Raw genomic sequence first — 16,728 nt, 5'->3', positions numbered from 1 at the left:
GGACGAATTAAATACCAGTAGAAGTGTGGAAGAGTTTACGATAAGAGCTAATAGATGGGTTGTGGGATCTAATGCAGAATATCTATGAACAGGAACAGGAGAAAATACCAAGGGAGTGGAGAGACAGTGTGATTGTACTCATTTATAAGGAGAAGGGAGGAATAAAGCTGATGTCACATTCAATGAACATTTGGGAAAAGGTTATCAAGAGAATGCTTAGGGAAGAGACCACCATTGAGGGGGAGCAGTTTGTCTTTGCATTGAGACAGGTCATAGATAAACATTGACAAAAACAGAAAGGTTTGAATATGGTGTTTATTGATTTAAAGAAGGCTTATTATAGAGTGCCACATGTAGAGGTCTGGAGGACTTGGGTTAAAAGCGTTGTTGGGGTATCACACATTACTGTGCAGCAAGGATCTTCTTTAAATCTATACGTTTATGATCTGGTTAAAAATCTGGTTATAGATGTGGTAACTCTTGGGATAAAAGACCAATCTCCTTGGTTCATGCATTTTACTGATGACACTGCATTGTGTAGCACCAGAAAGGAGTAAATGGAGAACACGTAAGAATGGAGAAGGGCTTTGGAGGTTAGAGGATTAAAGATAAATAGAAAGAAGACAGAATATTTGAGGTTTAATGATAATTAGGATTCAGAGGTTAGAGCTATTGAGAGCTATTGAAAACAGTGGATAGTTTTAAATATCTAAGATCAGTGGTAGCCCAAACTGGAGGATTAGATGTAGAGATAACCCACAGTGTGGATGGAACAATTGTAAGAAAGCATCAGGAGTATTGTATGATCAAACTATTAAGGTGAAGTTTAAAGGTAAGGTTTTAAAGAAAGTGGTAAGACCAGCAATAATGTATGGACCTGACAAATGGGCAGAAAAAAAGCATGGCAGAAGAAGTTGGATGTGAAATGAGAATGTTGAGATGGATGTGTGATGTTACAAAAAAGGACAGAAAAATGAGGCAGTCAGAGGTACAACAAAAGTAGGAGAAATATCTAAGAGAGTATAGGAAAGTAGGCTGAAGTGGTATGGACAAGTGATATGGAGAGACAATGCATATATGGGCAAAGAGATGATGAAAATTGAAGTAAAGGGGAAGAGAAAGTGAGAGGCTGAAGCAGAAGTGAATGGAAAAAGTAAAAGAAGATTTGAAGAAAAAGTGTAGGAGGTGCACGACCGAGCTGTATAAACAAAGCTGATCAAGCACATCGACCACACATAGAAGAGGGAAAAGGTAAAGAAGAAGGAAAATAAGACATAGCTTAAAGTCTTTCAAGAAGTGGATGGATGTTGATAGTTGTAGTAGTCCTCATAGTAGTAGTTAAACTTGTAGCAGTAGTAGTAGTATTGTCACATGCACAGAGGAGAGTGAAATTCTTACTTGCACATTCAACCAACATGTAATATGTCATCACTCTCTGGGACCATAATAAACAAGTATGTATTAAAACACAAAACTTCACTTTACAGTATATATTAGAAAGTACAAACCAGGCTAACTGTAGTCTTTGCCCCTGCTTTTTGTTTTCTTGTAACTTCACAGATACACAAAGAGACGAGAAGTCTCGAGTACCAAAACTGGATACAAGTGCAATAGTACTTAACAATAAAACATTGAATGGATAAATGGGTTAGAAAAGTTATGGATGAATTAAGAAACTTTAATATGATGGCCTTTCTTCTAGTAGCCCTGGTCTGAGAATATGAATTCAGTGATAGACATTTGCAACCCTAAATTGAAAAATAATTCCCAGTCTGCAGAATCAACTGGAGTGTGAATAGTTCAGATCACAAAGTGCTGACAAGTCAGATAAGGTGCCACTTGCCATATAATGTTCTTGTGCATAATCAGAAAGACATAGTGGTAAGCTAGAAGGCTGCTCTTGACAAATGCTAGATATATCATAATTAGTCAAAATATATTGTTATCTTTATAAGTTTATTGTGATTTGCTGGTACTTGCTGTTCCCTTTTTTGTGTTCATAATAGTCCAAGAAAACCACCATATATGACATACTGTTCATTTTGTCTTGGTGTCCAGTTATGCAACATATCCAGATTTTGGGGTACCCACAATTTTTGGCCATCTAGACCCAATAAAAATTCATTTTTAGGCTATTTTTAAACCATATCTTGTGCAGCAAATTACACCTTTATGATAAAGAGTAAACCATTTAATGTGTTCAGCAAAATGATCATGGGGGTCAAGGTTACTCCTTTTCAGAAAACAATAGAGAGATGGGGATTGCTAATATAAGCATGAGGGGTGTTATTTTATTTTACTTCAACATTGCTGATCATGAATATGATAATATTTTTTATGTTTGATTCTTTAACAGTGGTCTAAACCCTCTAAGAGACAGAGCAAGAAGGTTAAAAATGACAAATTTCAAAGCAAGTGGGGTATCATTTTAGACTATTTCAAAATCTGTGATTATGATCTTATTTTTATTTTTATTTTTTTTTTAGTTTTCTCCAGACACTCCTCTTAGTGTACTGCCAGGAAGAGTTATTGTAAGTATTAAAACACAGTACTTGGGTGTAGAACTACTGCTTCACAGATACAGAATCCTAAGTTGCAGTCTCTTACCTATTCATTGCCTGTATAGAATTTGATTATTCTCCTATGAGTTTTCTTGGGATGTTCTGATTTTTATTCTAAACATAAGGGCTAATTGGTGATTTCAAATTAAATGAACCCACACATAACTTGTGCACTCAGTCTTAACAACATTTCAGTGTCTCCATAAACAGGAGGAATAATTTAAAAAAATGCCAACGGAGACTAAATTAGTTCTAACTTGAATTTGTCTTTTTCTGAAAGAATGAGGCTTCAGATTTTACTGATCTTGCATATTTTAATGAAGTCACTTGCATGAATTTGTGGGGAAGGCATTGTAATATCTTTCCAGCCACTTGTATGTTTGCCTCTCTCTTACGTGAGATCATTAGTCTATCCTTTTAAGAATGTGTACAAAGCAAAACCCCACCGTTCTTCACAGGACACAACCACTTTTATTAACCCAGGGCTGATTAACAAAAAATATGAGCATTGGGCCCAAACTCTTAAGCTGTAGCAGAGCTCTCTGAAATCATGCTATGCTTTTGAAACTGAAAATATAAATTCCTGTCATGACTGGAAAGATGTCTTTCCTAATGAACAGCATGAATCCCTCTACTCCTGAACTTCAAGATCAATCCAGCCTAGTTTTCAGACCCCAGTAAAGAAAAATAAATGAGATTTTGCTTTCAGGAGTATATACAGACAGCTTGCAGTTTTACATTGTTGCAATGGAAGTTAAGCCTTACTTCATTTGGTACAGGTTGTTTGTCCCACGGTGGTCAATATCATGACAAAATGCAGCTGTGACCATAGCCATCGCCTCCAGGTCAGTGTAGTAACGCTTTAAATCTCCTGTCTGAAGAAAAACAACAGAGTAAGGGGAACTGAACATAGTATATGAGTAAAGAGAACAAACTCAAATTGTACAGTAAATCCTTATTGCTTAGGACACTGTCAAATAAAATTGACTCTGCAATTAAATCTGGTTTTTTTTAGTGTATATATCATTAAACAATATTATACAACATAACATTCTGGGCCAGAGTGACAGATGAAAGAGATATGCAGCATGGGGCACAACAAAGGAGCAGTCAATCGCAGGATCTGTTCATATGCACACCATCATCACACTCATACAGGGCCAATTTGAAATTGACAATTAATTGAACCCAAAAATATTTGGGAATTTGGGAAGAAAACCAGAGAACCAAGAGGAAAATCCATGCAGATGTGGGGGAGAACCTGCAAAACCCACATAGATAAAGACCAAGGACACTTAAACCTGTGATACAGCAGCACAAAAATTGTGCCACAATACATCCACATCAGAGAAAGTGACTTTCATGGCATTCACCATCATAAAGAACTTTATTGATTAGATAATAGTATCAAATTAAAACAATGAAGAGTGCATTCCAAAAAATGTAACATTCTTATGGTATACCTCTCAAATCATGTTTTAATAATATTAAATTGTAAAAAATAACTGTCTGTTATGTACACATTGCCATCGACACCATTAAGTAACTACATTATTTTCCCTGTTGCTAACTGATTTCACCACTTGATATTGATATGTTTTGCTAGCCTGACAGTTAGCATCCAATTCAGTTCTGCCGGAAACCAGAGCTGATCCCAATCACATTGGGCTCAAGGCAGGGACAAATCTCATAGATGGAACAACACTCCATTTCTCCATTCAACTGAATACAAGCAAACTGGATTACAGTGAAGGAATTAGTAACACACACACAGAGAAGGAAAACATGAAGTCTCCACATGACCTAACTATAAGGGGACTCCAACTCTGTACTGAAACTTTGAATCAGGTGCCAAACATATACACTATTGTGTCACCTAATATATTTTCTATAGATATAAATGTGACTGTTCAATAAACCTTTTGAGATGGGTAAAACAATGTCTCTTACATAAACAGTGTTCATCAGGGAAGAATGATGTGGAAGGATTAAAGTGTGACAAAGCTGGTCTGATTTCCTTTAGAGTGGAAGAGGCAAAAACAGATGTCACTTTCTCCACATCACCTGAAGTCACACCACTATTGGTCCTTCTGGTATCTAGAGAACTTGCAGACTGAAAGTCATCATTCTTTTTCGACCCTGCTTCAGTACAGGATGGATCATCCAAAGAAGGACAGCAATTTGTTCCCTGTGTGCTTACCAGACTGCTGATCCCATTTTTCTGTCTCATTTTGTTCAGAAAGCCTCCCAGATTGAAATGAGTACCAGGTTGGCTCACCAACACTTTTATATTAATAAATAATAAACAAAGATGGCTGAACAGCTTCAGAGTCCTGAGTTCATGCATAGTCATTTTCTGTGGGGAGTTTACATGTTTTCCCCATGTATGCATGTTTTTTTTCCTACATGTATTCTGTTTTTTCTTCCCATTTTCCCAGGTTAGGTTAACTACAATATGTCTTGGTGTGTAAGTGTACATATGATAGGCTGGCACCTTATTTAAGGTCTGTTCTCACAGTCAGCACAATGCTAGAATAGTCTCTGGTTCCTATTATTTTGAATTTAAAAAGTGGACTAAACACTTAATGGGTGGATATAGACAATACTAACAAATAAAAACAAATAAGCAAAGAGTTTTTACTCTCTCTTATTATGGAAAAATCACTGAATTATTTGAAAAACCTTTATTGGACAAATTTACATGTTACAGTTTTCTGTATTAATTATTGAATATGCAGTTTTTTGTGGTTAGATCAAAAAAACATTTTTACCATAAGCAAGGAGAACATAGTTTGTCCAACATTAAATCCATGTCTCCAGTTGTGGTATGTGATCTTCCTGTAGCCTTTACAAACAGAGTACATGAAGCGAACAAGTACCTGTAAAACACAGGTGAGCACTGTTAGGTATTACATTCAGACTGACCAGTACTTTCTCAGTTACAAAATACATGGCATGCCATTGTGCCCAGTCTTCTGCTGGCTAGTATGAACATTATACAAAGTTCCCCATATTATTTCTTTTTACCAGTTCTTTTCTGTACAATGCTCAAAATGTTCAATTTATTGCACTGACCGTGTAAATGTGCAGCATGTAAATGGCAATGCTATATGTAACAAGTTAAAGTAAACCACAATTCATCATAAAAAGTATATTTATAACCAAAATTACTGCTATTCATACTAATTATCTGCTTTATTTTAAAAGAACTAGGGGGCTTTGCCCCCTGCTCGCTTTGCTCGCCAACCCCTGTGTTTGGTTAATCGGATATACAATTTAAAATTTTTTTTCTTTGGAATTGCTTCAATTTCATTATTTGCACTTTTACTTTAAAGCTTCATTGAAAACAATATTTTTTGGAGACACATTGTGGCAACGCAATGTATAACAGCCTGTGAGTGAATATTGTTTCTGTTTCTCTAATAAATAATCCAACTTTTCTAATGTTTGTCCCTGTGATTTATTGATTGTCATAGCAAATGCTATTCTCACGGTAAACTGTAAACATTTTAATACAAATGGCATATCACGATCTCCTTTGGTGTGTAATGTTATTCGCGGAACATATACATTACCTTTCTTTTTGCCTGTTAAAATTTGCATCGCTTCTCCGTGATCATCAATATACACCTGACCGAATTGTGTATTCTTTGAAACTTAACTTGTCGTTGCCTTAACTGTTCCAGGACCACAGATCCTCATAGCGTATGGTCCATTATTGTGTAAATCCACGTTTTGTGCATTGAATGATGCGAATGCGAAAAGACTTTGTTATTTAATCTTTGCCTTTTATTTCTGACCTTGATTTGTCCTACTATTTTTTCAATTACACCTGGTTCTGATGATTAATCACCTTTTGTTTGCGGTAATGCAATCTTTTCTATCTTTTCTTTGATACTGTAGCGACTGACATGATAAAGTGTCGCAAAAGTTTTACTTGAACAATCGCCGACTTCCTAACCCCAAACACAACTTTATAGCACACTCTCCAACGCCCCCTGTTACCGCATCAATCAATTTCCCGCTATCAGTCTTCCATGCTGTACTCTGCCCTCCCTCAATCGGACCTAACAGTCACTTAAAACCAAAAAGCCCTCAACCTGGCTGGGACGCTACAATAATTTCAAATTTTACTGCTTTCATATTCTGTACCTTTGTCTGCATGTGTATCGCGCCATCGTTTGTTTGAGCCTTTCGAATTCCACTGCTTTCATAATCTCTTACAGTATCTGCCTTTTTTTCTCTCCAACGCCTTTGGGTCTCTATACTCCTTATTGTCCATGTGCTGAGAGCACATGATCGTGTGTGTACTACACGACTGAGTATTTTTTGATGGGTGAGCTCTTATATTATATCTTTTGTAAGTAGGGCGTGTCTTGCAAGAATCTAATGTTCCACGTCCCTGCAAGACGGCCCTGGGACAATCTCTTGGCACCAAGTTTCATGTTTACGGTCCCCGCGATAGCTCCATGGCAAGTCTCTTTTGTCTCACGGGTCTTTTAAATGTCTTCCGAGAACTTCCGAGAAGATCACGTATCGCAGCCTTGCTTTTGCTTTCCAGGATTTTTTTTTATAATAGAGAGATAGTTTCCTCTGTCTATCTATCTAACTATCTAATTTGTAATACAACAACATTATCCACTATGCCACCATGACAGAATAAATAGAAATTAAAAGATAAGTGAGGTCAGCTTTGCTAAGGACAAATAAGAAATGCTTTTGTTGCCACAAACCCATCACTCTCTATTAATCTCTATTAATATTAATTGATCAAACTAAATGGGCCCCATTATGCGTGTGGGTGAGTAGGCAAGTGTTTTCAGTGATAGAATGGTGCCTTGCTCAATGCCGGCTCCTGTCTTGCCTTAAATGCTTCCAGGGTGCAGCTTCTGTGAACTAAATTAAGCAGGTTTCATGATGAATGAACGATTAAAAAAAATTGCAAGTAAATTATTTAATATTAAGATGATATCCTCAAAACCACTTAAGCCAATTCAGGCATTGAGGAAATGCTGCCAGAGAGGGGAAGTGGCGAGGCCAAGAGGAAAACAGCCCATCAAAACAGACTATAATAATCAGGAAATTGCTTCAGAGATTGTGACTGTCTTAAAGGAATGCAAACTGTTTCACTAGAATAAGAGACATTTCAAAAGACCTTACAACTTTTGACATGTCAAACTTTCCTTAATAGTCTTACCTAGAAGGAGTATTACAAGCAATGGGAAGATATGATTTTATTAAGTTCTTACCTCCTGAGGTATGTGAAACTTATCCACCACCCCCAGCTCATAATACATCAGGATACCACATTTCACCAAGTTCAGTTCAGAATGATCAAAGTCACAGAAGTGGAACTCATAAATTTCTGATTCCTCAGGGTCTGGCAGCTCCTGTTCCTGCAAAGCAGAAATCCTATTAGAGCACAATGGAGCACCAATTTGCAAAATCATAGAACTTGATGTCTGATTATACCCAGTACAAAATTTAAATAAAAGATTGTAAGTACTGCTACTCCTATACAATGCACAATGTAAATCCTATAGCATTAAAATTCTTATGATATAGACACTGGACCTCACAGGAGCACATAGTCTGACAAATATTAATAGCTCACTTGACTTTTCCATTAAAATGGTAAAAAACTGCAGTTACAGCATTAATAATCTAAAAAATGCATTTGAGGGAAAAAGCTCAATTTCACAGTTGCCATGAATTTTCAGTCAGCACATACTGCTTCCACAGCTACACAGACAGAAGGCATCAACATTTCTTGTATGTGCATGAGAGGGAGAAGGCGCTAAATGCTGCATCATGAGTTTCCAAGGAAACACAAAGTAAAAACCCATAACATCCTGAAATAGTCATACTTCAGTCTGCTTCTACTCACAATGATCTCATAGAGCTCCTCTTCTTCACATTCCCATGGCTCCTTTCCAAAAACCTCTCTTGTTTTCTGAAATCATGATAGATTAGGCAGTGATTTCACAAAGTTATATAATTTCCATTTGAGTGATAGCAAATTAAAATAATGTTACTAAGTCTGACTGGTGCCATCTCTAGCATTATTTCCTGAATTGTGCTCATTGCTGACAGGATAGGCACTAGATCATCTTTTGAATCTGAATTGGAGTAAGTGGGTTTGAAAATGTTATGTTATATAACATAAATAAGCTGCATTATCACGACTGTTTATTTTGAAAAGCAACATCAATTAGCCTGCTGTTGATGGGTAAACATTTCTCTTGTTATTCAACAGGTAAAAAATGGCGGAATCATGAAAGAAGAACTTCTGCAGGGCTCCACTGTGTTCAAATTCCAAAGAAAAACATTCTTGCCAGAGTTTCAACAGTTTTCTCAGTGAAGTGAAGAAAATGGAGTGAGTTTTTTATATGCTATGGCAGCCTTTGTTTACAGCCAACACTTCCAATCTCAGGAGTACATAGATTTTACACACTGCCTGTTGTTGCTGAACCTTTTCTAGATAGAAAAACTTTGTGTAGTACTGACACAAGAATCTGCTTTTGAAAGGGCAATCGTTTGTCTCAGAGTTAATATGTGAGAACTAGCCCTGGTGGAAAACAGCAGAGCAGATAATTTATCAGTGGAACCAGTGTCCATGGCACCTGCTCCTGGACAGTATATACAACCTAACCTAACTGCAATGTTTATAAAACAATTTTTTTCTGACAAACAATGTGAACCATATGTTTAAATGCTGCATGTGAATTATGTTTGTTTTATGGCAGGAACTTTTGCAAATAATATCAAGATAAATGGTTGCTAGATAAACTTGCATAATATATGACTATTTTATAAGATTGCAGATAGTTTATCCAGTTTATTCTATAATATAAATGACATACTGTATGTTGAAAAAGAGACATAAAAATATGATTGATGAAACATTAGCACACTGGCATAAGAAAATTAACAAATTTACCTTGGTAATTATAAAGGACTTTCTCCAAAAACATTTTTAGCCTTTGTCCAGTTTTGATGATATTGATGTGTTGTTATGCTTTTTTAGTGCTTTCATCAATACCTCTAGATTGCAAAAACTGATTATTGGAAGTAAAAGTAGTGTGTACTGTTGGCTAACTAATAGGAAGTAGATTTATCCATTAGTTGCTGCTGAATTTTGTGAGAATGGCTAATTGTATTGTTGACAATGGTGACTTTGCATTTAGGGCAAATGAGTCATTGCCTCATCTCTCAGCAGATGGCACTGTTGTGCAAAAATTGAATATTTTGTAAACTTTTCTTAGGTGTTAAAATGTATAAACCAAACTCAACTTCATCTTCATAATCAAAATTTCTCCATTTTCCATTATATGCTTATTTCGATTTCTTCAAAAATATTTGTTAGGCAAAAATTTCTTCATGAAGAAAAACTGTTGAAGAGGAAAACAGTACTTGATGTGGAGAGTTTAGAGTGGACTGTGGTGATTTTACAAAACTGAAAACATTAAGTAGTAGTGAGGCTGAGAGAGAGTAAACCTGCTGTTGTGTAAAAAAACATTTTCATAACTGAAAGCCAAATTGGCCACTGTAACAAAGGGACCTTATCCAACTGCCCATTTTGAGAAGGGTCATTCTGTAATCTCAAGGCCTTAACTTTGCATCCTACAGCTGCATCAGTAAGAATGAATGAATTCCTTAGCAGAAACACATCTACTGACTAGAGCAGACTCATTTAGTTTATTATGAAGGAAGTTTGCTTTCAATTAAAAGGAGTCAACCATCTGTGTCATTAGTCAGCAGTCTGAGTACTACATGTACTAACCATGTAAAGATCTATGCAAGGAACGCTATATTGCAAATCAATGTGTAAAGGGTTCTCATGCTTCAAAAAACAAACTCAACCTATCCATTCATCATTTATTTTCTGGCGTCTACATCTGCTTTACCTGAATCAGGGCTGTCGAGAGCCAAAACCTGACTTGGCTACAATAGGCTCAATGCAGAAGAATATTTAGTTAAAAAAATCTTTGAATTTATTATGAAATGACAAGTCCATGTTTGTATGTAGTAACCATCGTTGTTTCTTCATGGCCAATAAGTAGCTTCCACAATGTCCAATGTTTTAATACTAAAATTAAGGTGCTGTTCAACAGACTCTAAGCCAGTAGCTGCAAAATGCTAGTGTTGTTTTGTGCATTGTTATAGAGAAACCACACTACAATGTATGTTAAGTCTTAATACCTCAAGTAATCAACAAACAAAGGGTTTATAGTTGATGGAAGAAGAAAGGCAGAGAGACATACAAAACGATAGGAAATCTGAGAAGACATCAAGAGAAATGTCTGCCAGGATCAGGCTGAATTTGCTTTGAGAGGTCAGTTGTTTGCTGTTGCCTTTATTGCTGCCTGGGGAGAACACCTGACTTTGACTTGCTGCAGTCACTCTGAAAGTGAACTGGTTCTGCTGTCAATCACCCAAGTTGTAGTGCACGTTTGATTCTCCCTGCTTCTGCTGCCCTATGGGACAAGTTGCTTTGGTGACTGGTGTGAAAACTAGTTTGTAATATTTTTTGGAAAAATACAACAATCTACACCACCAAGAAAAGGTTGCTGCTTTGGACCCACTGGTTAGACCAGTTCTACTAACTGAGCTCCTGGATTTTTCCTAAGTATAAGTTCAAAGTCAGCAATGAAGGACTGCTGAATAATGTACGTTTTATCAGTTACTGTACTGAGACATTTATGTTGTCATTTTGTGAAATGTAAAGGCTATTAAGTGAATTATATATTTGTTTACTTTAATAAGGACAAGCTGAACAAAAATAATTTAATCCTTTAATGGTGTACTGAAGTATAGAATCTAAATTAAATAAATGAAATATTCAACTAGAAACAATGACACACAAAATCTAAAATTGGTAAATTTGCCTACCAGAATATCTTGAATTTCATCATTGCGGCACTTGACATGATAATTGACCATGTCTTGGTAGATGTCTTTTCTGTTTTCCAGTTTATTCATCTTGTCACAGCTGTCAGTGTTGAGAACTGACCAACCAAGGAACTGAGTCAATGACTGCACCAAAGAAAGACAAGCTCAATACAATAAACAAACTGCAGTTGATGACAGAAAGACAGGTCATAAAGAACATGCACACTTTCAATGAACAGAAATGAGTGCAGAGGAAGTAACAATATTCATAAAATACTGGTTTATTTTACCAACTTGGAGCACAATAATAACCATGTTTTGCAAGTAAAATTAGTATCTAAATGAAAGAGAGTAATATGTCAATAATGTTATATACAGAGTACCTCCATAAGTGTTTCATCCATTTCATCAAAAGGTTTTCCATCCTTACGATTGTAAAAGGTTGCTACACCCAGAATTTCCTCCTTTTTATTGACAATTGGCATGGACAGCACATTTTTAATAACCCAGCCAGAGTCATCCACAGGACCTTTCTGAGGATTGTAAATGTACCATTTAAATGTTTTTTTTCCCAAAATATGAATACAATTATAAAAATTTGAAATATAATAGATATAGTACCTGGAAATCAAAAAAGTCATCAACACTTGCATTCATTATGTTGCAAATCTATAAAAGACCAAATATTATTAAGTAGCTGAAAATACCTGTTTGTGAAAACAATACAAAAATATGTGAATTGCAATGATCTAAAAGATAGTTCTATGAACAATAGTGCCTCCTCTGGCAGGAATACGCACAACACAGATTAAAATGATGAATACTGCATATACACTCACTAAGAAAATTATTAGGAACACTATACAATAGTGGATAGGGCCCTCAAAACAGCCTATATCTTCTTCAGATTCCACAATAGATTAGAAACGCTCCTTTGAGATTCTGGTCCATGTTGACATGACTGCATCATGCACTTTCTACACATCTTTCAGCTGCACATTCATGCTGCCAACCTCCCATTCTACCAGCCTGTCTGTCACAACAACCATACTACGATTGAAATCACATTTTCTCCCTATACTGCTGTTTGATGTGAACATTAGCTGAAGCTTCTGACCTGTCTCTGCTTTATTTTATGCATTGAGCTACTGCCACATGATTGGCTGATTAGATATTTGTACAGATAAGCAGAAGTACAGGTGTTCCAGATAATTTGGTCAGGTAGTGCATAATGCACTAATATTCATCAAACCTGTTTATCCAGAGCAGGGTTATGGGGAAGCTGAAGCATATCTCAACAAGCTTTGGGTGCAAGACAACAATCCCTCCCACAGGGTGCCAGTCCATCACTGGGTGAACACACACACACACACAACGACACAAGGTCAGTTTAGCTTTGCCAAACCACCTAACTTGCATGTCTTTGGACTGTGGGAGGAAACCATTGCAAACATGGAGAGAACATGCAGACTACACACAAACAACACTCTGGGTTTGAACCCCAATCTCTTTGTTGATTCTACTCTGTCAGAGTGCCACTTTACTAAAACACTCTCTTCTACAATCTCTGAAAATTTGCTTAAGTGATTAAAATGGAGTAGTTCAAAACACTGAAGACTTGTAGACTTAGTACTTGGTGACTGATTGCCAGTTATGTGAATGAAAACATAATGGCCTTTCTGATGAGTGGTTGTCCAGCTAAGAGACAGGTTTTGGACCCACAGAGGTCACAGACTGACCTTTACTCACTAGCATTAAAATCAAGATGACTTCCACTCTTCTGTGACAACTATGCTGTTTTTCCAGCCCACTCTACTATTTTCTTTTTCACTTATGCATACGTCATGTTACACTGTAACTGCAATATGTAACTGAAAGGTGTAACTTAATTCTTAATTTTCATGTAAAGCATTTTGTGATGGTAAACTGTATAAAGAGTGCTACATAACATAATGATTGATAAACTGATTGATGACAGGCCTAAATGAAAAGTTCTTACCAATCCAGTTTCAGCAACATAAGTAGGCAGCCTGCTAACCAGAGCCCAATGGTCAGATGCAGGATTTCTGTGAAAATGAAACAGAATCGTCCATATGAATGTGGTCAGCAGAGAGTGAAATCTCATTACCATTATATTTAAGCTTTAACACATGTCAAAGTCAGGTTGTCTTTGGACATATACAGTATGTAAAGAGTCATGGGAATTTGTCTATCTTGTCATTACATATTTTGTGGAATTTGTAAAAACCTATGACTGTGTACCCCACAGCATCCTGTGGCATGTACTTCTAGAATCTGTGGCTACTGCTGTATGTATGCAGTCTCTGCAATTGCATTTACATTTACATTTTCTTACTTAGCAGATGCTTTTGTCCAAAGAAATTTGCAAAAGAGGTCAACATAATCAGATAAAATCAGTCTGGGGGACTGTATGGGAACAAGTGTTACAGGACAAGATTATAAAATTGGTCATCACAAGTGAAGAGCTCAGAAGAAAATAAAAGCTTATTTCACTTAGTTACACAAAGCTAACAACTAATATCATTTAGTTTGGCAAAGGCCTGGGGCTGGGAAAGAGACTCAGCTTTCAGCAAAAAAATTATACTATCATCAAGGCAAAAACAACAATGTAGGAGCAAACCAAAACAGTGTGAAGGTGCAGCTCTGAATTCAAAAGAACATTTGTGGGAAGATTTGACTACATTCCACAGATGGTCTCAAGGAAGAATTAAACTATTCAGCTATACTAACAAAAAGAAACCAAAAAATTGCACTATTGAGCCAATATGGTATAAAGTAATCCAATATGATTTCTGATTGTTACTCCTTCCATAAAATACAGCATTATGTCAAGAAGACCTGTGCATTGAAGATTATATTTGTATTCTTAATCACTTTCAGAATATATGGATAACTGTTCTTCCATATGCAAAGTGTATAATAAAATGTGTAAATGAATGAAACAATTTTATTGGATTCTGAACTTTATTTTCAGACATTAAAATAGAGTATAAAGGTATTATTGTGTATCATATATATTATAGAAATAAGTGTCCTTGTTACCCACATATACTGTGGTATACTGTAGTATAAACTTTTAATTTGTCATATAGGTGGAAGAATGCATAATGATATGCATATTACAGTCACCCTAATATACTCACCTAATCCAGTTCAGAGTTGTGGGGTGTTCTCAATATCTTAGACTGGTTATTCCTTGCTTTTCAGAATTAATGTTCATTGAATTTCTAATAATTATCATAACATGGTAAGATGGGCAGTATGACTTCATGCATTCAGCAGCCTGGGTTCAAATTCTGTACCCAGTCACTACCTGAACAGAGTTTACACAATCTCTCCATTTCTGTGTGGGTATTTCTCTGGTTACTCTTGTTTTTCCACAAACTTGTAAATTAGGTTAATTCTACACAGTTCTACACTGCTCAATTAAGAATGTGTGTGTGAATGAGCCCTGAGATTTACCAATACTCTGTACAGGGTTAGTTCTTGCCTTTTTTCCATTGATGTGACTCTCAACATGTTGTGGTATACTAGTAAAATATCCATCGAGAAATGATGGGCTAAAAGAAACAACAATAAAAGGCACTGAGCTTTTAATCTGAATGACTTTGGTTATATGGATGTGGACAATTTCATTCTTTCTGCTTCTTGTGATAACCACCTTTGCAAAGCAACTAGTTCTGATGCTGCTGCTAACACTTCTTTACTGTGACTGTCTGGTGAAATGCCCTTACCCTTCCAGAATTTTGAAACTGATGCTCTTTTGCATTTTCTTGTGTTTCACTTTTTTATCTTTCTTGGTACATTGCTTTTTGCTATCAGAGCTTTTTATTGCTGAGATGATGGGCCATACCACCAGCTGCACTCATTTCAACTGATGTACAATACATATACAATAAAATATTCTTTTGACATCAACATTAAATCTTTCCCTTTATGTACTTTATGAACATACTCTCACATCCATTCTTCAGTGACACCTTCTGTCTGAAATAAGAAATACAAGTAACACACAGATGGAATCGCTCAGACATATGAAACAAAATATATATAAGGTGCTGATAAAAGGTATTCACTCCACTTGGTTTTCATATTTTATCATAATATAACATAATATTACATTGAGTCACAGTGGATTTAATATGGCTTTTTTGACATTCATCAACAGAAAAAAGAAATATTAATGTGAAAGTTAAAACAGATCTTTGCAAAATGGCTTAAATTAATTACAAATATAAAACACAAAATATTTACTTCCTTCAAAGCCAGTATTTAGTAGATATACCTTTGGAAATATTGAGTCTGTATGCATTTTTTCCATTCTTCTTTGTACAGACTGTCAAACCTTGTCAGGCTGCATGGAGATAATGAGTGAACAGCTTTTGTCAAGTCCAGCCACAAATTATCATTTGGATTGAGATCTGTACTCTAACCCAACCACTCCAGGACATTGACTTTGTTGCTTTGAATCTATTCTGGTGTAGCTTTGGGTTTATGCTTAGGTTTGTTGTCTTTCTTGAAGTTAAATCTTCTCCCAAGATGCAGATTTCTTAAGATTTTCCTGCAGGATTTCCCAATATTTTGCTGAATTTAGTATACCCTCTATCATCACAAGCCTTCCAGGGCCTCCTGCAGAGAAGCATTCTCAAAGCATGATGCTACCACCACCATGCTTCACAGTGAGGATGGTGTGTTTTAATAACACATAGTGTATATGTCCAACATTATCCCAACTGACTTTAGAGACTCCCAGTATTGTGTCTTCTGGCAATCTCGATCCAAGATATCATACGGTATGTGATTTTTTTTTCACAGTGGTTTTCTCTTTGCCACTCTCTCACAAAGCTGCGAGTAGTGGTGGTGAAGCACTTAGGGAAGGGTTGTCTGCACATTCTCTCCAGTCTCTAAACTGTAGCTTGTAACTCCTTTAGAGTTATCATCGATCTTTTGGTGGCCTCCCTCACTCAATGTCTTGCACAATTTCTTAGCATTTTGGTGACAACCTTCTCAAGGAAGATTTATAGCTAGCCATGCTGTATGCTTTCGATTTCTTAATGACTGATTTAAACTGGATTCCAAGGGATATTCAGTGACTTAGATATTTTCTTGTCTCAATCTTCAGACTTGTGCTTTTCAATCACATTTTCAGGGGGTTGTTTGGAGTGTTCTATTGTCTTCATTGTGTAGGTTAGGCCACCATTCTGACTCACCACAAGCTGAACCTTCCAGATCCAGGAGTATTTATACTACAATC

The 16,728-nt window shown here is 36.3% G+C and overlaps 1 protein-coding gene across 4 annotated transcripts in view; it reads right to left on the bottom strand.

The window, feature by feature from the left end:
- The window catches only part of pde6a (phosphodiesterase 6A, cGMP-specific, rod, alpha), a 101,681-nt gene that overhangs the window by 25,859 nt on the left and 59,094 nt on the right, over nucleotides 1-16,728 (bottom strand). For all 4 annotated transcript variants that reach the window (XM_051933837.1, XM_051933838.1, XM_028812906.2 and 1 more), the window contains 8 exons: nucleotides 13,453-13,519; nucleotides 12,075-12,122; nucleotides 11,837-11,986; nucleotides 11,454-11,597; nucleotides 8,449-8,514; nucleotides 7,811-7,957; nucleotides 5,333-5,440; nucleotides 3,327-3,436 (listed from right to left, as the gene is read on the bottom strand). In XM_051933837.1, the coding sequence (XP_051789797.1) occupies nucleotides 3,327-3,436; nucleotides 5,333-5,440; nucleotides 7,811-7,957; nucleotides 8,449-8,514; nucleotides 11,454-11,597; nucleotides 11,837-11,986; nucleotides 12,075-12,122; nucleotides 13,453-13,519 (840 nt within the window). The remainder of the gene's footprint in view (nucleotides 1-3,326; nucleotides 3,437-5,332; nucleotides 5,441-7,810; nucleotides 7,958-8,448; nucleotides 8,515-11,453; nucleotides 11,598-11,836; nucleotides 11,987-12,074; nucleotides 12,123-13,452; nucleotides 13,520-16,728) is intronic.

Source organism: Erpetoichthys calabaricus, chromosome 11 (genome assembly GCF_900747795.2).
Source record: "Erpetoichthys calabaricus chromosome 11, fErpCal1.3, whole genome shotgun sequence".
Classification (NCBI taxonomy): Eukaryota; Metazoa; Chordata; class Cladistia; order Polypteriformes; family Polypteridae; genus Erpetoichthys; species Erpetoichthys calabaricus.
The sequence above is the reverse complement of the archived record's forward strand: the minus strand, read 5'-3'. Positions and strand labels throughout refer to the sequence as shown.